The sequence below is a fragment of the Zea mays genome, chromosome 1 (genome assembly GCF_902167145.1).
Source record: "Zea mays cultivar B73 chromosome 1, Zm-B73-REFERENCE-NAM-5.0, whole genome shotgun sequence".
Lineage (NCBI taxonomy): Eukaryota > Viridiplantae > Streptophyta > Magnoliopsida > Poales > Poaceae > Zea > Zea mays.
In genome coordinates, this window is record NC_050096.1 from 289,586,970 (window position 1) to 289,613,264 (window position 26,295).

At 44.5% G+C, this 26,295-nt stretch overlaps 2 protein-coding genes and 1 pseudogene across 2 annotated transcripts; all 3 read left to right on the forward strand.

The window, feature by feature from the left end:
- The first annotated feature begins 12,576 nt into the window (after nt 1–12,576).
- Nucleotides 12,577–13,739, forward strand: LOC103645651 (uncharacterized; annotated as a pseudogene).
- A 3,744-nt stretch (nt 13,740–17,483) lies between these two features.
- On the forward strand, nt 17,484–21,341 carry LOC111828518 (uncharacterized). The gene is made up of 8 exons (NM_001360320.1): nt 17,484–18,058; nt 18,176–18,325; nt 19,088–19,358; nt 19,447–19,539; nt 19,667–19,841; nt 19,961–20,206; nt 20,341–20,535; nt 20,807–21,341. The coding sequence occupies exons 1-8, from the start codon at nt 17,654–17,656 to the stop codon at nt 21,003–21,005; spliced, it is 1,734 nt and encodes a 577-aa protein (NP_001347249.1). The 5' UTR covers nt 17,484–17,653; the 3' UTR covers nt 21,006–21,341.
- Nucleotides 21,342–22,051: 710 nt separating this feature from the next.
- LOC100273754 (uncharacterized) lies at nt 22,052–25,665 on the forward strand. Its single transcript, NM_001360319.1, has 7 exons — nt 22,052–22,912; nt 23,573–23,688; nt 23,888–24,063; nt 24,428–24,618; nt 24,714–24,800; nt 24,895–25,052; nt 25,147–25,665. The coding sequence occupies exons 1-7, from the start codon at nt 22,073–22,075 to the stop codon at nt 25,505–25,507; spliced, it is 1,929 nt and encodes a 642-aa protein (NP_001347248.1). The 5' UTR covers nt 22,052–22,072; the 3' UTR covers nt 25,508–25,665.
- Nucleotides 25,666–26,295: the final 630 nt, after the last annotated feature.

The window sequence follows — 26,295 nt, forward strand, 5'->3', positions numbered from 1 at the left end:
TGCTTTCCCTCCCTTACTCTTGTGCTTTTCTTGTGATCAAACATTGTAAGGGCGAGAGGCTCCAACTTGTGGAGATTCCTCGCAAACGGAAAAAGACTACTAGGGAAGAAAACTGTGGTACTTAAGGTTGATCGTTGGATCACTTGAGAGGGATTGAGTGCAATCCTTGACCGAAGGAGGTCACCACAACATGAAGTAGGCATTGGCCGAACCACGGGATAAAATCATTATCTCTTGTGCCATCTTTTATGTGATTGGTTTCTTCTCTCGAGTTCTTGCTTAATCACTTGTGATAATGTTCCATAGTTCAATACTCACTATAAATGAACAATCAAGTGAAGAGTTCTCGCTTTAACAACTTGGCTTCAATCTTTCTAACATTTATAAACCAAGTTTGTGCTATTTAGTATTTGATTTTACAGGATCACCTATTCACCCCCCTCTAGGTGCTCTCAATTTTTTAGAACCAGAAATTTCAAAAACCCAAATAGACCAAACATAATTACCCAAATAGATCGAATGCCCAACCCTACGAGTAGGCGGTAGATTTCTTCACAGACATCATCCATCGCTTCAGGGTCCCTAACTCCATTATCACGGACCACGTCACACAGTTCACAGGAAAGAAGTTCTTGTGTTTCTGTAGCAACCACCACATCTGTGTGGACTGGTTAGTCGTGGCTCATTCGAGGAAAAATGGGCAGGTAGAACGTGCCAACGACATGATTCTAAAAGGCCTCAAGCCAAGAATCTTCAACGAGCTAAACAAGTTCAGCAGGCGATGGCTTAGCGAACTCCCCTCGGTGATTTGGAGTTTGAGGACAACCCTGAGCCGGGCCACAGGGTTCACGCCATTCTTCCTAGTCTATGGGGCCAAGGACATCTTGCCCACTAACTTAGAGCATGGCTCCCCGAGGCTACGAGCATACAACGATCTCAACAATCAAGTCAACCGCGAGGACTCACTTGACCAACTAGAAGAGGCCCGGGATGTGGCACTTCTACACTCAGTCAGGTACTAGCAGTCGTTTCGGTGCTACCACGCAAGGCGTGTTCGACCCCGAGGATTCCAAGAGGGTGACATGGTACTTCTGTTATGGCAAGACAACCGAGGATGCCACAAGCTCACCCCTCCCTGGGAAGGACCTTTCATCATCACCATGGTGCTAAAACCTGGAACGTTCAAGCTCTGCAATGAACAAGGAGAAGTCTACGAGCACGCTTAGAACATCGAGCAACTACACCACTTTTACCCTTTAAATTCCAAGCTGTTATGTATTCCAAATACCTATGAATAAAAAAGTCTAACCTTCAAGTGAGGCTCGACCTTGTCTTCCCTAGACTGAACCTCTCTCGGAGGCTAGAAGGGAGGAACCCCTCTGTGCCACTTTTTCTCATAAGTTTTTTCTTAAAACGAGTTTCATGCTTTCGGCCTAGTAAAAAATGGAATCCTAAAAGAACAAAGGGACATCCTGATAAGAAAGGGTGGCCAGCCGCAGGAACACCTACACCTCCGGGATACAGTTTCCTCACTCACCATCCTTCTCTTAAGAAGGCAACCGACGTTCCAATAAGAACTCCATAAAAGACGAGTCGACAAGCGTGAAACATGAGGGAAAAGTGCACAACAGAACACTAAAAGTAAAATGGAATTCTTGAAACAATATACATAGACGAATTTAGAAGTTTGTTACAATCCCGCATGGCAGAACGCTCAAGCGTCAGAAGGAGGCAAGGCGGCACCCTCGGCTTCATGGGGGCGTCGTAGCCGAGTAAGATCTGGCGCCGAGCGGAGAGATCGGCGGAACCACCTCTTCTTCGAAGTGGCGAGCCAGCACCGAGCTTGGTCATTCGACGACGTCGGCGAGCCTCCGAACCTATGCCTTAGAAAGATCATCCTCCTCGGGCAAGATATAGCCCTCGCTCACCCGCTCGAGGTCTACCTCGTAGTGGGATGCAACGACGACCAGAGCTTGCTTCACTCTAGTGTGAACGGCCCCGTGGAGTTTGCTCCGCATATGGCCACTTAGGGTCAGCATGTGGCTCCATGGGGATCCACCCGAGGGAATGTCTTCAGCGCCGAAGGTTCAGCCGAAGTTCGCCACCACCTCAGAAAGAGCTTTGAGCACCGCAATATTCTCGTCGATCGCTTGGGAGAGCGTTTGTGAAAGGGAAATGGCCTTAACCATTTCCTATAATCAATTTTGGTGTTTGACGACCATCACAAACCTTATGGACTAACTTGTTTGCCTAGTTGATCTTTTCTCAGGTGCATAAAGTTCACATACACATATAAGGAAAATGACCCTTGGGGCAATTCTAGAAGTATGGCGCAAAACAGACATGCATCGGCCTATGGTGCACCAGACAGTGTCTGGTGCCCAGGCTGGCGCACCCAACGAACTAGCCGCTCTCGGGAAAACACAACGCTCCTCGACTAAAAATCACCGGACTCACTAGTGTGTCACCGGACTGTCCGGTGAGCTTACGAGCAACGATCATCTTTGTCAACGGTCGACTGCCACACGATGACTACGGGTTAAGAACGCCAGAAGTTCAGAGACAGTCTCGGATGTCAGGTCGCACCGTACTATCCGGTGTGCCACCGGACTGTCTGGTGCACCACAAGGACAGGCAAATTCAATGGTCTCCAAACCCCAACGGTCAGCTGACGTGGCACGCACCGGACAATGAACATTGGGTTGTTCGGTGCGCACCGGACTGTCCGGTTTGCCCGTCGACAGAGAACTCAGCCAACAACTAGAATAGTGTTTGGGGCTATAAATACCCCCAACCACCACCATTCAAGTTATCCAAGCTTTCCACTCTCAACATTCAATACAAGAGCAAAGAATACACTCCAAAGACACATTCAAAGCCTTCAATCCTCTCCAAGTGCCATAATCAAGTCAAGTGATCAAAGTGCTTAGTGAATTGAGAGAGGTTGATTTGTGTGTTTCATTTGTTGCTCTTGTTGCTTGGTTGCTTTCTTCATCTCTCTCTAAACCTTCTAACTGATTTGTAAAGCTAGCAAGAGACACCTAAATTTATGGTAATCCTTGTGTGGTCTTTGTGACCCGTGAGATTAAGAATAAGCACTCAACCGGTCTAAGTGACCGATTGAGAGAGGGAAAGGGTTGAAATAGACCCGACGTTTATGGGCTCCTCAACGAGGAGGACGTTCATTGGAACCGAACCTCGGGAAACAAATTGTTGTGTTAATTTGTGTTGATCATCACAATTCGATTTGTTTCTTCCCTCTCCTCTCTCTCTAAAAAGTTCTCTTGCTCACATTGTTCTGAGTTAGCTCCCAAAGCTATCCGCATTGATTGTGCAACTCACAGCAAGAAGAACTATCTTCTGCACTCCAAATTCACTATTATTTATTTCTAACCCTAACCCCGGGTGAAGTGTGTGTTCAAAGTTTATAATTTTCAGGTTTCGCCTATTCACCCCCCCTCTAGGCAACTTTCAATTGGTATCAAAGCTCGATACTTCATTAGAGTCTAACAACTTGAAGTGATGTTAGGAGAACACACCAAAAGGGAGATGGTCACTAGGGAAAAGCCCAGATCTTCGGGAAAGAAGAATGAAGAAAGGACTCCGTCGAAGGAGGCCATCGATAAGCACAAGGAGCACAAGGAGGAATCTGCCGGCTCCATCAAGTCACATAAGAAGGGTGACAAGACGAAAAAGAAGATGAAGAAGGTGGTCTACTACAAGACCGATTCTTTATCACCCTCAACCTTCGGCGCCGAGTCTACATTCTCAAAGCGCCAAGAGCATAAGAAGTATAGTAAAATCCCACTACGCTATCCTCATATTTTAAGCGCGCTCCCTTACTTTCTGTTCCTTTAGGCAAACCACCATATTTTGATGGTGAAGATTATTGTATGTGGAGTGATAAAATGAGGCACCATCTAACCTGACTCCACGAAAGTATTTGGGATATTGTTGAGTTTGGAGCGCAGGCACCACAAGTGGGCGACGAGGACTACGACTCCGATGAGGCCGCCCAAATAAGGCACTTCAACTCCCAAGCCACTTCTATACTCCTCGCATCATTATGTAGAGAGGAGTACAACAAGGTGCAAGGGTTGAAGAGGGCCAAAGAAATTTGGGACGTCCTTAAGACAGCGCACGATGGAGACAAAGTGACAAAAATCACCAAGCGGGAAGCGATCGAGGGAGAACTCGGTCGGTTCGTCCTCAACAAGGGGGAGGAGCCACAAGCAAGGTACAACTGGCTCAAGACAATGGTGAACCAAGTCCGCAACCTCGGGAGCATCAAGTAGGATGACCATGAAATGGTCAAGGTTATTCTATGATCTCTTATCTTTCGTAACCCCACTCAAGTACAATTAATTCGTGGAGATCCTAAACATAAATAGATGTCTCCCGAGGAGGTGATTGGCAAGTTTGTGAGCTTTGAACTTATGATCAAAGACTCCAAACACATTGTCAACTTGGAGCAAGGCGCCACCTCCAACTCGAGGTGCAACCTGTTGCATTCAAAGCAACAAAATAAAAGAAGGAAGAGCCTATATCAACAAATAGGCTTCCAATTGATGCCTCCAAGCTTGACAACAAGGAGATGCCTCTTATCATCAAGAGCTTCTGGTAAATCCTCAAGCAAAGAAAGGGGAAGGACTACAAACCCCGCTCCAAGAGGGTTTGCTACAGGTGTGGTAAGTCCGGTCATTATATTGCTAAATGTCCATATACAAGTGATAGTGATAGAGACGACGACAAGAGAGGGAAGAAGAAGATGGAGAAGAAGAGATACTACAACATGAAGAAGGGTGGCGAGGCGAACATAGGACGGGAATGGGACTCCGACGAGAGCTCCACCGACTCCTCCTCCGACGAGGACATCGCCAACATCGCCGCCAACAAAGGCCTTCTCTTCCCCAACGTCGGCCACAAATGTCTCATGGCCAAGGATAGCAAAAAAGAAGAAGGTACATTCAAGAGATACCCCTAAATACACTACTTCCGATGATGAGGGTAGCTCTAGTGAAAATGATGATGATTTGTTTTCTCTTTTTGCAAACCTTACCATGGAACAAAAGAAGAAAATTAATGAATTGATAAAAACCATTAACAGGAAGGATGAGATCTTGGAATACCAAGAGGACTTGCTCGTTAAGGAAAATAAAAAATTTGTTAAGCTAAAAGAAGCTTATGCTCTTGAAGTTGAAAAATGCCAAAACTAGACAAAAGAGCTAGATATATGCAATGATTCAATTTCTTGTTTTAGAACTAAAAATGTTAGTTTAAATGCTGAGATTGAGGAAGTGAATGCTTGCAAAGCTTCTACATCTACCATTGAGCATGTTACTATTTGCACTAGATGTAGAGATATTAATGTTGATGCTATGAATGATCACCTTGCTACAATTAAAGAACAAAATGATCACATGACCAAGTTAAATGATAAAATTTCCGAGCTTGAACTTGAGAAATAAAATTTTAAATTTGCTCGTAGTATGCATTATAATGGGAGACGCCCTGGTATTAAGGATGTCATTGGCTTCCAATCTGGGAGCCAAAGCAACATCAAACGTAATGCCCCTAGAAACAAGCTTTCTAACTTTGTTAAGTGGAATTCTCCCATGGTTCAGGATAGAGAAGGTTACATTTTATATCCTGAGAACTATCCTGAGCATAAGATTAGAAAAATTCATACTAAGAAATATCATTATGTTTCTCATCATGCTTATATGTACAATAATGAGGCTTCTAGCTCTAGGCATACAACTCATATCAAAATGCCTAAGAAAAAGATTGTTGATGCATCTAATGAACATAGCATTTCATTTAATACTTTTGATGCATCTTTTGTGCTTACTAACAAATCAGGCAAAGTAGTTGCCAAATATGTTGGGGACAAACACAAGAGTCCAAAGACTTGTGTTTGGGTATCCAATGTTCTTGTTTCTAATGTAAAAGGACCCAAGATCGTGTGGGTACCTAAGAACAAGGCCTAAATATATGTTGTAGGTTTATGCATCCGGCGGAACAATTTGGATAATCGATAGCGAGTGCATACACTGTATGACAGGGGAGAAAATGATGTTCTCCTCATATGAGAAAAATAATGATCCCCAAAGAGCAACCACATTTGGGGATGGAAATCAAGGTTTGGTCAAAGGATTGGGTAAAATATCTATATCTCCTGACCATTCCATTTCTAATGTTTTTCTTGTAGATTCTTTAGATTACAACTTGCTTTCTTTTTCTCAATTATGTAAAATGGACTACAACTGTCTCTTTACTGATATTGGTGTTATTGTCTTTAGAAGAAGTGATGATTCAATAGCTTTTAAGGGAGTGCTAGATGGTCAGCTATACAGCTATACTTAGTTGATTTCAATTATAACAATGCTGAACTAGATACTTGCTTAATTGCTAAGACTAACATGGGCTGGCTCTGGCATCGCTGACTTGCTCATGTTGGGATGAAGAATCTTCACAAGCTTCTAAAGGGGAACACATTTTAGGACTAACCAATGTTTATTTTGAGAAAGACGGGATTTGTACTGCATGTCAAGCAGGGACCATGCTTGATGAATACAAGACATCAGATCATTTTTGGGCAGAGGCGATTAACACCGCCTGCTGCACTATCAACTGACTCTACCTTCACCGAATCCTCAATAAAACATCATATAAACTCTTCACTGGTAAAAAGCCCAATGATTCTTATTTTAGAGTTTTTGGGAGCAATTTTTTTATTCTTATTAAAAGAGGTAGAAATTCAAATTTTGCTTCTAAAGGAGTAGAAGGCTTTTTACTTGGTTATGACTCAAACACAAGGGCATATATAGTCTTCAACAAGTCCACTAGATTAGTTGAAGTTTCTAGTGACATTATGTTAGATGAGACTAATGGCTCTCAAGTAGAGCAAGTTGATCTTGATGAATTAGATGATGAAGAGGCTCCATGCGTCGCGCTAAGGAACATGTCCATTGGAGATGTGTGTCCAAAAGAACCCAAAGAGCCTTCACAAGCACAAGATCAACCATCATCTTCCATTCAAGCATCTCCACCAACTTAAGATGAGGAACTGGCTCAAGAAGAAGAGGATTAAGATCAAGATCAAGACGATGAGCCACCTCAAGAGGAAGACATTGATCAAGGGGGAGATGAAGATGACCAAGAAAAGGAAGATGAACAAGAGATTCAAGATGAAAGACCACCACAACCAAGAGTCCACCAAGCAATTCAAAGAGATCACCCCATCAACTCCATACTTGGTGACATTCACAAGGGGGTAACCACTCGATCTCGAGTTGCTCATTTTTGTGAGCATTACTCTTTTGTGTCTTCTATTGAGCCATACAGGATACAGGATGCACTAAGAGATCCAGACTGGGTGGTGGCAATGCAAGAGGAGCTCAACAACTCCACGAGGAATGAGGTATGGCATTTAGTTCCACGTCCTAACCAAAATGTTGTAGGTACCCAGTGGGTATTCCGCAACAAACAAGATGAGCATGGTGTGGTGACTAGGAATAAAGCTCAACTTGTTGCAAAAGATTATTCTCAAGTCGAAGGTTTGGATTTTGATGAAACCTATGCACCCGTAGCTAGGTTTGAGTCAATACGAATATTACTTGCCTATGCTACTTACCATGGCTTTAAGTTGTATCAAATGTACGTGAAGAGTGCCTTCCTCAATGGCCCTATCAAGGAAGAGGTGTATGTTGAGCAACCTCTCGGCTTTGAAGATAGTGAGTATCCTTCACATGTTTATAAGCTCTCAAAGGCGCTTTATGGGCTCAAACAAGCCCCAAGAGCATGGTATGAATGCCTAAGAGACTTTCTTCTCACTAATGACTTTAAAGTCAGAAAAGCTGACCCTACTCTCTTCACTAAAATAATTGACAAAGACTTGTTTATATGCCAAATTTATGTTGATGATATTATCTTTGGGTCTACTAACAAGTCATCTTTTGAAGAGTTTAGTAGGATTATGATACAGGAATTTGAGATGTCCATGATGGGGGAGTTGAAGTATTTCCTTGGATTCCAAATCAAACAACTCAAAGAAGGCACCTTCATTTGTCAAACAAAGTACATTCAAACATTCTCAAGAAGTTTGGAATGAAGAATGCCAAACCCATCAAGACTCCCATGGGAACAAATGGGCATCTCGACCTCGACACAAGAGGTAAGTCTGTAGATCAAAATGTATACCGGCCGATGATAAGATCTCTACTCTATTTATGTGCTTCATGACCGGATATTATGATTTTCGTATGCATGTATGCAAGGTTCCAGGCCAATCCTAAGGAAGTTCACCTTAGGCCCGTGAAAAGAATCATGAGATATTTAGTTTACACTCCTAAGTTTGGGTTAGGGTACCCCAAGGGATCTACCTTTGATCTTATCAGGTATTCTGATTCCGATTATGCCGAATGTAAAATTGATAGAAAGAGTACATCAGGGACTGTCAGTTTCTGGGGAGATCCATGCCTAGTTATTACTTCATTGAGGGCATCAACTTCATTTTCAATGTGCTTGAAGGTATCTGTTATATCTTCAGCCGAAGGGACAATCTCTTCAGAACTGGCCCCAACCAAGCTGAAGACTCCTTTTAACCGTTGCACGCAGTGGCTAGCAAATTCCAAGCATTTGTTCCGAAGCTCCTTCAGAGATTCCTGCAGCTTCGTGTTCTTATCAGCTTCGGCTTTACATTTTGCTTGTAGTTCCTTATTCTCTTGTTCAAAGCACTCAAAATTTTTCTTTAAGGTTGCTTGAGCTTGGAGAAGCTCCTCGTTTAATCTAGCATTCTCAGCTTGAGGCTCCACGAGGGAACCCTCCGTTGCCTGAAGCAAGAAGTCCTTCTTCTCAAGAGAAGCTTCGCAATCTTTGATCTTGCTTTCCAAGCCCTCAATTATGATCTCATTTTTCTTATCCTCGAGGTCTTGTTGCATTTTCAATGCTTTACTTAGCAGCATACTCTGTGGAAATAGGCTGACCTCAGAAAATTTTAATTCATCACAAAGTCAACAAAAATCTAGGCAAGAGAATTTTACCTTGAAATTGGAGTAAAAGAGGCTGCAGACGATATGTTGCCGCCGGTAGCCGCTAATATCAGACTCTAGCTTCGGGAAACCGACACTCTTTGATAGAGTGCCGATTATTTTTGCACTAGCTCCATCACGGATACACCCCAGGACTTCCTCATCAATTCCACCAAAAACATGGATCCTGCCTGGTACCCACAAGATTTTGCATATTCTTTCAGCTCCTCTTTCTCTGCCTCAGACAATTCTTGACCCCCAGGTGCCGAAGGTCAAATTCTTTTCCTTTAGACAAAGTATCATCAACTTCTTTATCTTTGCCAGGCACCACAACCACAATTTCCTCTACGGTCGCAACTGCCTCCTTTGCGACCATATCTGATATTAGCTTGTCAATTCCTGACATTGTGTACATAAGATCGGTAGCTTTGGGAGCAGTTTCAGTTTCGGCAGTGGTCTCAGCCTCGGTATTTGCAACAGGCATCATTCTAGAAGCCGAGGCTGGAGGTGGTGTCCGCTCAATGGCATGCATAACATCGACAATTCTTCGCCTCTTCTGACCTCCAGGCTTCTCCTTTATAGCCGAAGGTTGATCCTTCTTCTGTAAAAGTTTCGTTAGTTCTGGTCTTAGAGGACTTAGCAGCTGGATGGGCAAGGATTCAGTCATTACCTTTAGAATTTCTGCTACTTCAGCAGCAGAGGGCGTTGGAGTTTCTTCTCTTGCCTCAGCTACCTTCGGCTCCGGCACTTCAGGCTTCCTCTTTTTTGAGGCTGTCACCTTTGGCTCAGGAGCAGATTTTGCCTTCTTTGCAACCTTCTCATCCTCCTTAACCAGTCTAGCAGTCCGTCTGTTTAAAATACTAACAACTCTCTTCCTCCTCAAACCTTCGGCAACCTTGTCAAATCTCTCATAGTCTGGATATTCAAAATCTAGTGCGTCCATCATGCGATTCAACCTTTGTTTCGGCCGGGTGCCGAAGGCAGCAGTCATTAGTTGGTCCTCCTTCTTGGTATAATTACCAAGGATTTCGTTGCACATAGTTTCAATCATTTCTAGCCATTCTTGGCATGGTTTCTTGAATTCTTTCTCAAACTTGAACTGGTAGGGGAACCGAACAAGTTCGTGTTTCTTGCTCACATCCTTCTTCTTGGGCATCCCCCAGCCACTAGCGGTCGGGAATACCCATGTTCGCTAAGAATTCCTGCATCGAATCACTAGTACTGACCTCGACCGCTACCACTCTAAAGTCCACTTCGGCTACTTGGCATGGGGAGCCAAGCTGCATGTGGCATAAGGGCCTCGTCATTCCGAAGCTTAAAGTCAGTGGACTCATAACCATACTCATCAGCTTCTCTCTCTTTTTCTCGTCTGCCTTCATGTAAAACCATTCACTCTTCCAACCAGTTGGCCACTTGGTGCGGTAGCTAAGAACTGGTGCCTTTGTATCCTTTCGATACGCAAAATTGTAGCAACCAAAATTTTCATGAAGGCCATCTGCCCTGGCCTTCGTCTGGTAATGCAGCTCATGCACTCGGCAGAAAGCTTCGGCATTAGGGCTCATCCCTTGGCTTCGGAGGGACCAGATGTAGACACTAAGTCTAACAATTGCGTTGGGTGTCAATTGATGAAGGTATATTTCAAAATTCTTCAAAACCTCCCCTATCATATCATAGAGAGGGAACCGAAGCCCGCCCCTGAAGAAGCTTTTAAACACAATAAATTCATCATCCTTTGGCTTTGGAACCACTTCTTCGCTAGCAAAACGAACAAGCCTACTCTCGGCTTCTCCAAAGTAACCCAATTTTTTCATTATAACCATATCATCTGCCATCACAGTAGATCTATCAAAGTCAAGGTGACTAAGTTTTTATGGGATCAATATGGTGTAATCTTCTTCGTCTTCATTACCACTTCCCTCTTCATCTGTGACTCCCTCAGCTTCGGCAGTCAGAGTACCTTCGGCAACAGGCTCTTCTGATACAACAAGACCCGACTGCCTCATCACCTTTGATATTAGAACCGTTTCAGTCACTTCGGCCTCGTCTCCCTCGTGAGACACTCTAGCAGTTGATCGCACTCTGGCCATTTCAATGTTTTCACTTTTTGACAAAGCTAATCTCAAATGATGAAGCGTTTGCTCGAGAGCGCATTGCAGAAAGCATCGACTATGGTTAAATTTTTTAACAACGCAATAGTGCAATGGCAATGAATGTTGTGGTAACTCCTCACCAACCTGTCTGTTTATATAGTGCCGCAGGGGGGAGATGAACCGCCAGGCCGCTCGCACTCACTGAACGGTGGACCGTCCGGCGCCTGGAATATTATAATCGTTTCTCGGCAACGAGCTCAGGGAAGTTGTTTTTCAGACCTTCGACATTTTGAAGCCTTCGTGTTTTTCGCGGATCGAGCTCGTTACGAAAAATGATCTAGCACCGCGAAGGGGCTACTGTTGGGGGCCTTCTTCTCCGCCGAAGGTCCTCTAAGCAAAAACACCTTCAGCAGAACAACACATAAGTGAATGAAGATATAAGCTGAAGCTACAATTGAAGAAGCTTCGGCATGTTGACATGCTAAAGACGAAGGACGTTACCGACTTAAAGGGGGAAAAGACTATGTAGTCCTTGATGATCTATACTGTAAATATAATTAGTTATCAAGGACATGGATGTAATTTTGTCCGGGCTATGTCCCGTGCCTATAAATAGATGAACAGTACCCCCGTATTGTTCACGCTGAATTGTAATCGCTCTTGCGTCACTCTCGCTTTTCCACCTTCTGTCAAACCGAAGGTACAAATGTAATATAAATTCTATTGATGTTTATCCATGTTTATAAAATAAGGATATAAATAATCTAATGATTTGGAATGATTGTTTATATTCTTTTTGTACTTCATATGCCTCTGTTTACATCTATGCTCACTGAAACGATGAAGGTATGTCCTTCATGACCTTCGTCTGAAGATCATTATATCCCAAGGGAGATAATGCTTCGAAGGACGAAGGTCTCTAATCATTAACAATTGTGTTGCTTAGTTCTTGATGTATAGCATACGAGAACAAGGACCAACAGCTGCGGGACATTGTTGTGCACAATTACTCTGGATGATGCAAACCCTTAGGGACTATGGCTACAAGTTGAGCAAAGTCCCACTCCTATGTGACAATGAGTGCAATCCGCATGGCGGATAATCCTGTTGAACACAACCGCACTAAGCACATAGACATCCGGTATCACTTTCTGAGAGATCACCAACAAAAGGGAGATATCAAAATTGTCTATGTTCGCACCCACAACCAATTAGTCGATATCTTCACCAAGCCCCTAGATGAAAAGACTTTTAGCAAGCTTAGGAATGAGTTTACGTCTTAGATTCTTAGAACTTTGATTGAACGCTTGCACACATTGCTCATTTTATACCTTTGATCATGTCATATCTCTTTCATTCGGTACAAATGCATATTTCTTATTCTTCTTGTGCCAAAGCTAAGACTAATGTGCTTCCAAGAATGTTTCTATACTTATTCTTATATTGAAAGGGAAATGGAGTAATAGGAAAAGGTAAGGCTTCCACTACACATTCGTCAGTATCCTTTGCTCTACTCCTGTCTTTACATTCATATCTTTCTTGTAAAAGGCCTCTCGATTTCTCTGTTTTTTGGCGCTTAATGCCAAAGGGGAGAAATTAATAGGCCAAAGCAAAAGGACCACACCACCACCGTGTTTCCTGAAAACTTTTTACAAAAATTGCATTTGCAAAAACCCTCTTGACAGCTAAGGGGAGAACATTTTCAGGGGAGGCTTTTATTTAGCCAAAGGAAAAGCATTTGAAAAAGGGGAGAATCTTTCAAAACTTGAAAATGCTTTTGAAATCATATTCTTATACCATTGGCTAATTGCAAAAGAATTTGAAAAGATTTTTCCAAAAGATTTGCAAAAACAAGCTAAGCGATGCAAATGTGGTCCAAAATGTTAACTATATCAAAACAATCATATTTGCTTAGAACTGCTTTCATTTCAAATTAACTTATGCACATCTGTCAAATGCAAACTAGCTACATTTCTGCACTTTGTATTTGGTTTGGTTTGTGTTGAAATCAATCACCAAAAAAGGGGGAGATCGAAAGGGAAATGGCCTGAACCATTTCCTATAATCGATTTTGGTGTTTGACGACCATCACAAACCTTATGGACTAACTAGTTTGCCTAGTTGATCTTTTCTCAGACGCGTAAAGTTCACATACACATATAAGGAAAATGACCCTTGGGGCAATTCTAGAAGTATGGAGCAAAACAAATTTGCACCAGCTTACGGTGCACCGGACTGTCCGGTGTGCATCGGACAGTGTCCGGTGCCTAGGCTGGCGCGCCCAGCGAACTGGATGCTCTTGGGAAAATGCAACGCTCCTCGGCTAAAAATCACGGGACTGTCCGGTGAGCCCACGAGCAACGGTCATCTTCGTCAATGGTCGATTGCCACGCGACTGCTACGGGTTCAGAATGCCAGAAGTTTAGAGAAAGTCTAGGATGTCAGGTCGCATTGGACTGTCCGATGCACCACAAGGACATGCGAATTCAACAGTCAACTGCTCCAAACCCCAACGGTCAGCTGACGTGGCACGCACCGGACAATGAACAGTGGGATGTCCGGTGTGCCCGTCGACAAAGAACTCAGCCAATAGCTAGAATATTGGTTGGGGCTATAATAACCCCCCAACCACCACCATTCAAGTTATCCAAGCTTTCTACTCTCAACATTCAATACAAGAGCAAAGAATACACTCCAAAAACACATTCAAAACCTTCAATCCTCTCCAAGTGCCATAATCAAGTCAAGTTTTCAAAAGTACTTAGTGACTTGAGAGAGGATGATTTGTGTTTCAATTGTTGCTCTTGTTGCTTGGTTGCTTTCTTCATCTCTATCTAATCCTTCCAAGTGAGTTGTAAAGCTAGCAAGAGACACCTAAGTGTGTGGTGATCCTTGCGGGGTCTTTGTGACCCGTGAGATTAACGAAGAAGCACTCAACCGGTCTAAGTGACCGATTGAGAGAGGGAAAGGGTTGAAATAGACCCGCCCTTTGTGGTCTCCTCAATGGGGAGTAGGTTCATTGGAACCGAACCTCGAGAAACAAATCGGCATGTTCATTTGTGTTGATCTTCACCACTTGATTTGTTTCTTCCCTCTCCCCTCTCACTAAAAGCTCTCTTGCTCACATTGTTTTGAGTTAGCTCCCAAAGTTATCCGCATTGATTGAGCAACTCATAGCAAGAAGAACTATCTTTCGCACTCTGAATTCACTATTGTTTATTTCTAACCTTAACCCCAGGTGAAGTGCGTGTTCAAAGTTTATAATTTTCAGGTTTTGCCTATTCACCCCCTCTAGGCGACTTTCAATCCTCTTACTGATCAGGGGTTCGAAGGTTAAACCCTTGGTGGGGTTCAGTAACCGCCCAAGAGCACATGGGCTCCGAGCCGTTTACTGATCAGCGGCTCGTTGGTTGGCCCCCTAGCAGGGTCGACAACTGCCCTAGAGTATAGAGTGAGGGATGACTATGGGTACATCTGTACATGACCAAGGCTCGGGCTACAATCTCGAGGTACCCTAAGAGATATCCGAGACCTTCGGGAGCGATTCATGACAATATCCCATCGGAGGGAGGCATCGAGCCCTCGGACCCCATCGAGCAGGTCCGGGACCAGACGAATCACCTGCATGTACTTTGGGGCACGTCTTTGGACCACTAGCCGACTCCTATCAAATGGATCTTGGGCCCTCGCTCGGATTACCCGTTAACATCTCACCGGAGACATCATGCTCGTTTCCCACTGAGGGTAGCATGGCGCTATCCCCCTCTTCCTCCTTGTGGAAATGCGACAAAGAGGCGTATCATTAAAAAGTAGAGGCATTTCTCGATCATCCTCTCGCCCTATGCAGAGGCTCGGGGGCTTCCCTTGCAACCATGCTACGATAGAATTGTTGGAAACTCTAGAAACCCAACGCAGGGACTCGGGGGTTGCCTTTGTAGCTAGGCCACGGCCAGGTGACGAACAAAGGACAAGCCAACAATATCTATGGAAGGAAACATAAAGACCTCGGAGGAGTCAACCACTCCTTCGAGGCCACGGGGGCTACACCCGACGGGTGCACTCGCGCGCACCCATCGGAAATTTTTTACCATCTCTTTGGGTTTAAGCAACGTATCTACACAAAGGCAACATAACCACCCAAGAAAGTGTCAACACTTCCTTGGAGGCCCAGGGGCTATTACCGGGTATCGTAGTTAGGGGTACCTAGATTACACCCCTAAACACGCTTAACCCCTAAGCTACCGTGAGACACGTTCCTCGAGGCCAGGAGGTATGAGCCTTGATTTGCTCGAGACCCCAACTTGGCGGTCGCTCACAACTCCGCCTTGCTCGAGCTAGTCCTCGGATGAGGGCAACACTCGCGGAAATCCTCGTCCCGCCCGAGGTCCCCTCTTCACGGAACAACATTTTTCACCTCGCCCGTCTCGAGCAAGGAGGACAACCCCAAGCCCGCCCTTAGCCAGAGGCCGCGGGAACCACAGGGACATGAGCATTTAATGCGTTTACCTACCAAACGTGACACCGCAGTCAAGCAGGAGCGACAAGACCACAGTCCCGTCCACCTTCACCAACTACGATGACGCATGCCCGGGAATAACGACTACTGCCCCCATGCTGTCTACCGAGTTCGAACAACTCCAGATGGGACACACGTACGACAGAGAACGGTCTGACCCTCGGAGGAAACTCTGCCTCACCTGAAGCCGCCCTCATCCTCGGAGCAAACTCTGCCTTGTTCGAGCTCGGCCTCGACCACCTGCCCACCCTCGCAAATCCCGCAGAAGGCCACTCCTTCAACTGTTCCCTGCACAACTGCAAACCCTAGAGAAGGCTCGACCGTGGCATCGGGGAGACTTTCGCCTCACCCGAGCGTGGCTTTGGCCTTGATAGTATCGAAAAAAGGACGCCCGACGTCACCAGAAGCTACAAAGCTGACGTCGGTTACTCTACGTATTCACAAGAGCGTTTTGCCATACTTACCACTGCTCCAACTACTACGACTCGGACAGCTCCTCCATCGGTCAGGCTTGATACATGCCTGAGCCTAGACCTTGGCCTTGGCTCTCTGCTCAATCAAAGATGCAAATACAGGAACCAGACATCCCCTTCCCGGCTCAAGTCAGCAGCAGGTACGGGGCCCATATCAATGGCCATGCTGGCTACAAGGGCTCGGACGCGCCTTCTCCCCCCATATGCGACAAGCCCCAACGCTCCCGATAACCCTCCTTGGAGCTATAGAGTAGCACAGAGCTCAGAGAAGAGGGACACTTCACGATTTTTACCTCCACGTGGATATTGACACTTGCCTCAATCAATGCCAGGGACTTGGGATCTTTTTCTTGTCCCGGCCAGCTTGTATTCCCTATTGGAAGCACTTAGGTGCAAGTAATATAAGTGTCATCATCCTCTGCTGGAAGTAGGGCTTTCTTTTGCCCAAACCAGGATAAAGAATTGTGTCTACTTCTAGCACCCATCTGAGCTAGGACACGCAACACTAATTCACTAGTCAGTAGGATCCTCGAGTCAAAACACCGACATGTGTAGTCTACAGTATAAGGGCTAGTTTAACAATCCTATTTTTTCAAGAGATTTTCAATTTATCAAGAAAAATAGGGTTGCCAAACTAGCCATATACACGAATGAGCACCACCTAAGTCCATTTCTAAGCACACTACCTCCGTAAATCTATTTCTACACTTGCCTTAAGTTGTTGTTTTTAAAAATTGTACTGAACTTATAAAAAAGAATACCAAAATTTATGAAACCAATTAATATATAATGTACCTGTCATAAATATTTGTGCTTTTCATAAATTCAATCATCAAACATTAAAAAGCAAGGAGTATATTATTTTTTTAGACCGAGCGGGGAAGCACAGAATTATTACCGAAATTCCATATAAAATAGCTCCGCTGTCCCACTCCCGAGTCCCAAGTCCCAACTGCCAGTGCCACGCTCGGCTCTGCTGCTTCTCTCCCAGCCTCCACGGCTCTGCCTCCGCCTCCAGAGTCCACGCCAACCACTAGCACCGACAGCCCCGCCCCACCAACCCACCGGTCCACTGCCCGCCGCCGCATGACGGTGGCCCGCGGTCCGCCCGGCCGCCCCTCTTCCGGGCTCCTGGGCTGCTGGCGCCGCCGCCCGGCGCTGGGCTTCGGCGCCAAGGTCGGCATCGCCATCGCGCTTGGCCTCTCCTTCGCCATCATCTGGACCTCGGTCTCCCCGACTTCCTCCTCCCAGCAGATCTCTACTGAGCGCTCATCCTTCGCAGCTGAAGTTGCCGCACCGCCAACCGCCTCCCACAATCGCGCCGCCGCCGGCGGCGACAGCGGCAGCGGCGGGCACGCTCACCGGAAGCCCCGTCCCGTCCCGCACAGCCACAAGAAGCGCCACCCTGCTCCTTCTGGATCCCATTCCCATCCCCACCCCTCCAATGTCACCTCCTCGCCGGATACCACCGCAGCAAAGGACGATCACTCCGAGCCGGCTCTGGTAACTGACCCGGAACCAAAGGAGGAACAGGAGCCAGACATGGAGATGGAACCGGAACAGGAAGCGGAACTGCCCATGCCCGAGCAGGGCGGGGACAATTCGGGGAAGGCCCCTGCGGAGGAGGATGAGGAGAAGCCGCCGCAGCTGGAATTGGAAGACGAGCCCAATGAGGTTGACGGCGAGGAAGATGATCCCGAGGCGGCGAAGAGGAAGGCTCCAAGTAAGAAGAGGAAGCTCCCGCCTCTGTTTAGCCCGGGTGCACGTTACCACTGGAAGCTTTGCGGCGCCAATAGCGGCTACCACTATATCCCCTGTGTGGATTTCGATGGGGATGGGAGGCAGAGGCACCATGAACGCAGCTGCCAAAGGTCTCCTGTGACATGTTTGGTGTCACTCCCCAAGGAATATAAACAACCTGCTCCATGGCCCGAGAGGAAGGACAAGGTGAGGACTTTGCCATAATTCGTGTTTCAAGAAAATGAGATGATCATAATCAAACATGAATAACTTTGATTGATTTATTGACGAGGTTGTTCTGGTCGTGAATTGTGATCCTTGCAGGTTTGGTATGGGAATGTTGGGCATCCTAGGTTGTCAAATTATGTTAAGGGCCACAATTGGCTGAACCACAGTGGCGAGTACTTGATGTTCCCACCAGATGAATGGGAGTTCAAAGGTAGCGCAAGACATTATGTTGAATCAATTGACGAGGTAATTGTCAAATATTCACATTTGGATCAGACATGAGCTACTTGTATTCAATGAGTCAAAGCGCATTCAAATAATCAGAGGCGAAGCTAGCAACCAAATCAAGGTGGTGCACCACTAAAGCAATATGTAAATATTTCATATCATATATGATAAATATTAACCAATTCACTAATAAAATTTGCAAGTACTCTGGTGCCTGTGCACCATGCAAGCCTAACGTGGCGTCGCCCCTGCAAATAGTCTGTGCACATTGTATGTTGGATTGCGTAATTAGGTCGGACTTATCTTAGCAAAGTAATGAGATTAGAAACGAGAACATGGAAATAGTTGCACAATTGAACATAGTTAAAGCTCTTCTTGGATTGATCATGCCACCTGCTACATGGTATGTGGTTGATGGCTAATTGTGACATGTTTTGATTGCCTTCACCATTGGAGTGTCTACCTCACAAAACCATGCTCAGTTCTCTCGTAACTTTTTTTCCTATTGATACATGCTGATTCCTGGATGCTGATTTCTAAGGTTGCACTACCTTAAGCAAAGTCGATACTGCATTCAGCACACTAGTGAAAATTGTTATGAACCTCAAAGTTTAGTTCTTCCATATAAAACAGCAAAATCACAGTGAACTTATATCAGCCAAAATTTTAGATCGAATCTTATTTGTATTTTGAGCTACACATGTGTTTAGTTTCAGTAACCATCCAGACATATTATACTAGCATTTACACAATATGCATATCACTTTGTTTGTCATTCAGATGGCTCCTGACATCGACTGGGGTAAAAATATACGCATAATATTGGATGTCGGATGCAAAAGCGCTGGCTTTGGTATTGCTCTACTCGAGAAAGATGTGATAACACTATCTTTAGGCCTTACAAATGACCAAACAGACCTTGCGCAAGTTGCCCTTGAACGTGGCATCCCTGCAACAGTTGGCAGTCTGGGATCGCGAAGATTACCCTTCCCTAGTGGTGCATTTGATGCTATTCACTGTGGTGAATGCAATATACCATGGCATTCTAATGGTACATATGTGTTGCTTCATTCCTTTTTTAGATCATAATTCAATTATCTACTCACACGTTGAACGACATTGTGTATTCTATGGTTTAGGTGGAAAACTTCTCCTAGAGATAAATAGAATTCTTCGTCCAGGAGGATACTTCATCATCTCAAGCAGAAGTGCTGACCTGGAGAGTGAAGAAGGTATGATAGAATAACATAACTATTTAATTGTTGTGCTGTTCTAAATTATAAAGTGCGTCTAAAAAAACCCTTATAAACTGGTTCATGTTTATTTCTGCCTATTCATGTTTCTCTTTTCCCTTTTCAGGAATATCAGCTTCAATGACCGCACTTTGTTGGAATGCAATAGCTTACAATAGTGACGATGTCAGCGAGGCTGGAGTAAAGATATTTCAGCGACCAGTCTCAAATGAGGTATATGATCTGAGAGCAAAAAAGGATCCTCCATTTTGCAAGGAAGAGCAGAACAAAGCTAGTGCATGGTGAGTTGGATCATGTATACTTGGGCTACATCACTATGCTAGGTCCACGATTACTCCAATGTTTTCCCAGATAATTCACTTTTGGTTCATACACCAATAGGTTGACCTTGCCTTTTTAGGTATACTAATATCAAACATTGCCTGCACAAAGCACCTGTTGGTATCGAAGAAAGAGGCAGTGACTGGCCTGAGGAGTGGCCCAAGAGGCTCGAGAGTTTCCCTGAGTGGCTTGGGGAAACAGAAACAAGGGTGGCTTCTGATCATAACCATTGGAAGGCTGTTGTTGAGAAATCTTATCTGGATGGATTGGGCATTGACTGGTCAAATATCCGTAACATAATGGATATGAGGGCTGTATATGGAGGGTATAATAAATCTCATTTTCTAATTCTGAATACTAAATAGGATTTCTCTCAAAAACGGCATTGTACTTTATAATACATGTTTTTAAAATGTTAAAGTAAATGTATTGAAACAGATGATGATTGTTTTCTTGCAGATTTGCAGCTGCACTGGCATCTAAAAAGGTTTGGGTCATGAATGTTGTTCCTGTGCATGCTGCAGACACCCTACCCATAATCTACGAGCGTGGCCTGATCGGTGTGTATCATGATTGGTGTGAACCATTTAGTACATATCCAAGGTCCTATGATCTTTTACATGCTGACCATTTATTCTCACGCCTGAAGATCAGGTATGGCATTGAAAAGACTAGCTTAGCTCTGATTTCATATAATTTGGTGTGGTTTCACACTCAAAATAGGGAATTCATTGTTTTGTTCTGGTATTTTTTTTTCTGAATCACATGATTTTCTTGGAACACAACATCTACTTTACAATAAATTATTAAGTACCCAACTTCACATCTGGGGATGAGGTTTATGTCTGTTACCAGAAGAAACCAAAAAAAGGCCATTGTACTATAATCAAGTGCAACTCTTGATATGCCCTTTCTTGTGTTGTAGATGTAAGCAACCTGTCTCAATTGTTGTTGAGATGGACCGTATTTTGAGGCCTGGAGGTTGGGCTATCATCCGTGATAAACTCGAGATCCTTGACCCATTGGAGACAATCTTGAAATCACTGCATTGGGAAATTGTCATGACCTTCAGAAAGGACAAGGAGGGTATCATGTCTGTAAAGAAAACAACATGGCGTCCATAAACTGAGCTCAGATTCACAAGGCTCCAGCATACCATTTTTTGCACTATACTGCTGTCGATTTCCCCGGATTGTGAGACAGCCATTTTGTGAATCTGGGGTAGATGTACAATATTTGTTCATTCATCTCATGACAATATGCTCGCCGCATCTCTGTCGGGTAGTTTAAGCCCAGTTGGATGGTTGGTTGTGGTTAGCGTTACATTGATCAATTCTTTGAAGCAGCATCCAAGACGACCAGCTCTAGTTTCAGAAAAAGAGGGCCCTTCGATTCCATAAACAGGGTTGTACGAGATACAAGATTGTTTCTTGTTGTTTAAAAATGTAACAATATAGATATATGTAAAGGTTGTCACTGAATTAACTGCTTGGTGATGTTGTAAGTTGCAACAATCCGTGAAGATTCAATGCATGAATTTTCTTATTGCAAATTGTGAGCAAACAGCAAAAGAGTTTCCGATGTATATTCTGCTGTCATTTGAGACCGTTCTACACTTCTGATATTAAAGTTGTACCAGAAAAACCAAGTATTGTACCGCATGAACCTTCAGAAATGCGTGTGGCATGACCATTTGTCCATTTAGATGCATGGTGATATTCAGTGGTCAGAGTAAATCCTAATTCTACAGGAATCAGGGCGACTTATAGGGAACAATAGTTGTTCAATTAATATTTGCACAATATTTGCGCACACAATCAAACACCCAAGCTTGAATTGGCATGATGACAGGATTATGGTTATTAGATGCTCCAGAAAATCATGAAGCTGCAGCTGTAAGCCTTTATAAATATTGATATAAATCATTTTATTTATTAGTTAGATTAAAAATATATTTCTAAAATTATTAAAATTGATATTATAAACTAGCTCCACACTAAAACTGAAACATGAAGCATTTTCAAACACCTCCCAACACCTGCATAGATTAGTGTTTCTTTGAAGACGACTACGGAAGCAGCCCAGCCCACCAAGGCGGCAAGGCCCAAAGCTAACCTTCCAAGTTCCAAAACCCCCAAACCCAAAGGCCTGAACCGGTCCGACCTCGCACGCACCACCCCGGTCCGCCGCGATGCCTCCCTTCCCGGCGGCGACCACCACCTCCCACCTCGCCCTCCTCGTGCTCTTCTCATCTTCCTCCCTTTTCTTCCTCTACAAATCCCTCCGCCTCCGCCGCAAACCGTCCCCCGCCCGCACTGCCACTCCTACCCTTCTCTTCGCCTCTGTAACCGGCACCTCCAAAACCCTCGCTGCGCGTCTCTCCGCCCGACTGACCGCCGATGCCGGTTTCCCCGTCCGCGCCACCGACGCTGCCACCTTCGACCCCGACGACCTTCCTTCAGTCCATCTCCTCCTGCTCGTAATCCCCACCCACGACGGCGGTGCGACGCCCCCTTCTGCGGCCTTCCTTTCGCGCTGGCTTGAGGAGTCCGCCGCTGACTTCCGCGCGGGTGCACTCCTCCTTTCCGGTCTCCGCTTCGCCGTCTTCGGGGTTGGTTCCCGGGCCTATGGGGAGACCTTCAACGCTGCCGCGAGGAACTTCTCGCGGTGGTTGCGCGCGCTCGGCGCCGTTGAAGTGGTTCCTCTCGGGGAGGGCGACATCGATAGCGGGGATCTCGAAGCGGTGTTCGAGGAGTGGAATAGGAGGGTGCTGAGGGTGGTGAAGGGCGAGGAGGTTGGTTATGGGGCTAATGAAAAAAACAATGGTCTTGACGAGTTGGAGTTGGAAGGGGAGGATTGGGATGACGACGATGAGGAGATGGTGGATGCGGAGGTTGACATGGAAGATATTGCTGGGAAAGCACCGGCGAGGAGGAAGAACGGGAATTTGGAGGGTGTTCTAGCTAATGGAGTGCATAACGGTGTAAAGGACATGGTCACACCAATCATTAGGACGAGTTTGGAGAAGCAAGTGAGCATTTCTTACATTTTATTATGCGTAGTCTGGATTGCACATTTGTGTGAAAGTTGAAATCTCCACCATATGTTGGAAGGGCTACTGGAGTTTTGTAGTTTGCACAATGTATATAGTTGTGCCTGGCATATCCCACAAATTTTTCATTTGTGATCTATATGCAGTTATGTTCCTGTGACGGATCACATAGAATTTAGGGATTGCTGCCCGGAGCAATTTTATTTTTAGCAAGTTTAAAGATTGATGAAAATTGTTAATAACAACCATAACTGCAGAAGTAGTTCATTTTAGGAGTTACATCCAACTATCTTACTAGCACTAATGGAGAGAATGTTTTCTGTAAAGTAGTTAGTTGTCCTTAGTATGATGGTATTGGAAAAGTAGGTATTTGACATTGCTTAGATGCTTCTGATAAACCTTTAGGATAACGTAGTGATGCGGGCTTTTGTTGGTGAACACTGTGGTTGCTGTCGTGCAATTGTGTTTTCCTTACATGACGTGGGAGGCCGGAGGCATACTTTGTGAATGTTTAGTATTTTAATTATAACCTTCAGCTGATGTATGCTTCTACCGTGCTTCTTATTTTATTATTTATGTGCCCGTTCTACACTTTTACTATATCTTGTGTAGTGTAATAATCTATCCTCTGTGTGGCAGGGTTACAAAATTATTGGTTCTCATAGCGGAGTGAAGATTTGCAGATGGACTAAGTCGCAGCTGCGAGGTCGTGGAGGGTGTTATAAGCACTCATTTTACGGCATAGAAAGTCACAGGTGAAACCTTCATCTGTTTTGATTGCAACAGTGTTTGCAGCACTAGTAAATTGGATGGCTCCACTTTGCAATTACTCCTGTTATTGATCTCAGTTTGTAAATGTTGTTTAGGTATTGTATTTTGTGAACACATGTTGCTGCGTGGTTGGCAGCCTCGACTGTTGCTTTCTGTTTATAATTTCATATGATCATTTGGCAGATGCATGGAAGCAACTCCAAGTTTGGCTTGTGCAAATAAATGTGTATTTTGTTGGAGACATCACACAAATCCTGTTGGAAAGAGCTGGAAATGGAAGATGGATGACCCTCTTGACATTGTGAATGCTGCAATTGACCAGCATACTAAGATGGTTAAGCAAATGAAGGGCGTACCAGGTTCGTGCATTCTCCTATATTTGAATATACGAGTCATGAGTGATCGCTTGAGCCATACACTGCATATCATACTGCCCTTCCCAAATAATAAGTCCAGGCAGGTTGGACCATGATCGTTCCAAGTACCTGTAATTTTTTTCTTGCATTAACAGGAAGCAGCTTACAGAAGATTGTAGGAATCATAACACACAGCCTTTTAGTATTGTTATTATTATTTTAGCTTGGAAACACTTGTGTTTTACATCAACCAACCTAGGCATTGCTGTTTTTGACATGGATATGTTCAGTTCCAAAATGATCTCCATTATCATGTGACCACACTATAGTGTTTATTAGCTAAGAATGCTGCTACGTGCATTTTCAGGAGTAAAGCCAGAAAAACTTGACGAAGGTCTGTCACCTAGACATTGTGCGTTATCTCTGGTTGGTGAACCAATTATGTACCCTGAGATAAATGCTCTTGTGGATGAGCTACACCGAAGACACATATCTACGTTTCTGGTTACAAATGCTCAATTTCCTGAAAAGATTAAGGCATTAAAACCAATCACTCAGGTCATATGCTCAATCGACTGAATGACTGCACTAATCTTTGTATTTCAAAATGCAACAATTTCTAAAGAAAACTGACAATATCAATATGTTTGCAGCTGTATGTCAGTGTGGATGCAGCTACAAAGGAGAGCTTGAAGGCTGTTGATAGGCCACTATTTTCAGACTTCTGGGAGCGTTTCCTGGTATAGATCTAGAAAATTTCACATGTTCACCATGACTGAGATCTACCAATACTAACTGTATTTCTGTTCACCATCTGCTTTGGCATGCCACTAGGATTCACTCAAGTCACTGCATGAAAAAGATCAAAGAACGGTTTACCGACTAACACTGGTTAAAGGCTGGAATGCAGAAGAGATAGATGCATATGCGAAACTGCTAGATCTTGGCCAGCCCGATTTCATTGAAATCAAGGGTGTAACATACTGTGGCTCGTAAGTGCCATTTTGTTTTCTTGCGTGCAGATCATAGCTTGGCCTTTCGGTTTGCTGGTTTACTCATGTTGCATGGTTATGATGATGCATACAGGTCAGCAACTTCAAAGTTGACTATGGAAAATGTACCTTGGCACTCTGATGTAAAGGAATTCTCCGAGGTGTTGGCATCGAAAAGCGGTGGTGTATACGAAGTAGCGTGTGAGCATGCTCATTCATGTTGTGTCCTACTTGCAAAGGTAGATAAATTCAAGATCAACGGCAAATGGCATACCTGGATAGATTATGACCGTTTCCATGAACTGGTGACATCTGGAAAGCCTTTCAATAGCCGAGATTACATGGCCATGACGCCCTCATGGGCTGTCTATGGTGCAGAGGAAGGTGGATTCGATCCGGATCAATCTCGTTTCAAGAAGGAAAGGCGCCATGGAACTGCTGCCCTCAGAAGTTGAAGTTGATCTTATTGAGAAGACATGGACCTGCTACTCCCGAACACTGACCTATGTTACTGCTTTTTAGAGGCAAAAACTTTGGAAGCAAGGATTTTTGAAATGTTAGCTTCCAAGCCATACATTTTCTGTTTGTCGTGTGAATCAGTTTCCGAAAGTTCATTTTTTGATAGTTTTTATTGGAACATGTATTTTGTTCTCTTGAATCCTCTGATGTAGTGACGGGGCGAGTTTACGACTGAAATTCTGGGGACCTGCGCACGAAATATGTAGCATAACAAGTACACCCTCCGTTGTCTTGAAGAGTGTTAGGGCATCTCGTTAACTCGCTCGACTCGATTCAATAGTGACTTGACTCGACTCGTTTATAATTTGTAATGAGTTGAGCTTGTATTTCAACTCGTTACGATAACGAGTCAGCTCGAGCTGGCTCGCGAGCTGACTTGCGAGCCAAACGAGTTGGAGTAATTAGTCAAATTATAATAATTTCTAATCCAAAATAGTTAATCTTGTACTCTACTATAGTTAATCTTGTTTTTTGTTGAGTGTGGAATCTTAAGTTGCAAACTCTATTCTTTTTTTCTACATAGATCTCCTTTTCTTTTGCTACATGTTTTTATATACGTTCGTAGACACTAGACATGGTATTATCGAGCTGGCTCGCGAGCTAAACGAGCCAGCTCGAGTTGCCAAACGAGTCGAGCCGAGTTAGATCTTCAGCTCGTTAACATAACGAGTCGAGCCGAGTCAGCTCGTTATCTTAACGAGCCGGCTCGAGTCGAGCCGAGTCA

Excerpts from the sequence above, each read along its gene's own strand:
- LOC111828518 (NM_001360320.1), top strand. The coding sequence starts at position 17,654 with ATGGAGATGGAACCGGAACAGGAAGCGGAACTGCCCATGCCCGAGCAG. Across the intron at positions 19,842-19,960 it reads CAGAACAAAGCTAGTGCATG|GTATACTAATATCAAACATT; the intron begins GTGAGTTGGATC and ends TTGCCTTTTTAG. Across the intron at positions 20,207-20,340 it reads ATGAGGGCTGTATATGGAGG|ATTTGCAGCTGCACTGGCAT; the intron begins GTATAATAAATC and ends GTTTTCTTGCAG.
- LOC100273754 (NM_001360319.1), top strand. The coding sequence starts at position 22,073 with ATGCCTCCCTTCCCGGCGGCGACCACCACCTCCCACCTCGCCCTCCTC. Across the intron at positions 22,913-23,572 it reads GGACGAGTTTGGAGAAGCAA|GGTTACAAAATTATTGGTTC; the intron begins GTGAGCATTTCT and ends TCTGTGTGGCAG. Across the intron at positions 24,064-24,427 it reads GCAAATGAAGGGCGTACCAG|GAGTAAAGCCAGAAAAACTT; the intron begins GTTCGTGCATTC and ends GTGCATTTTCAG.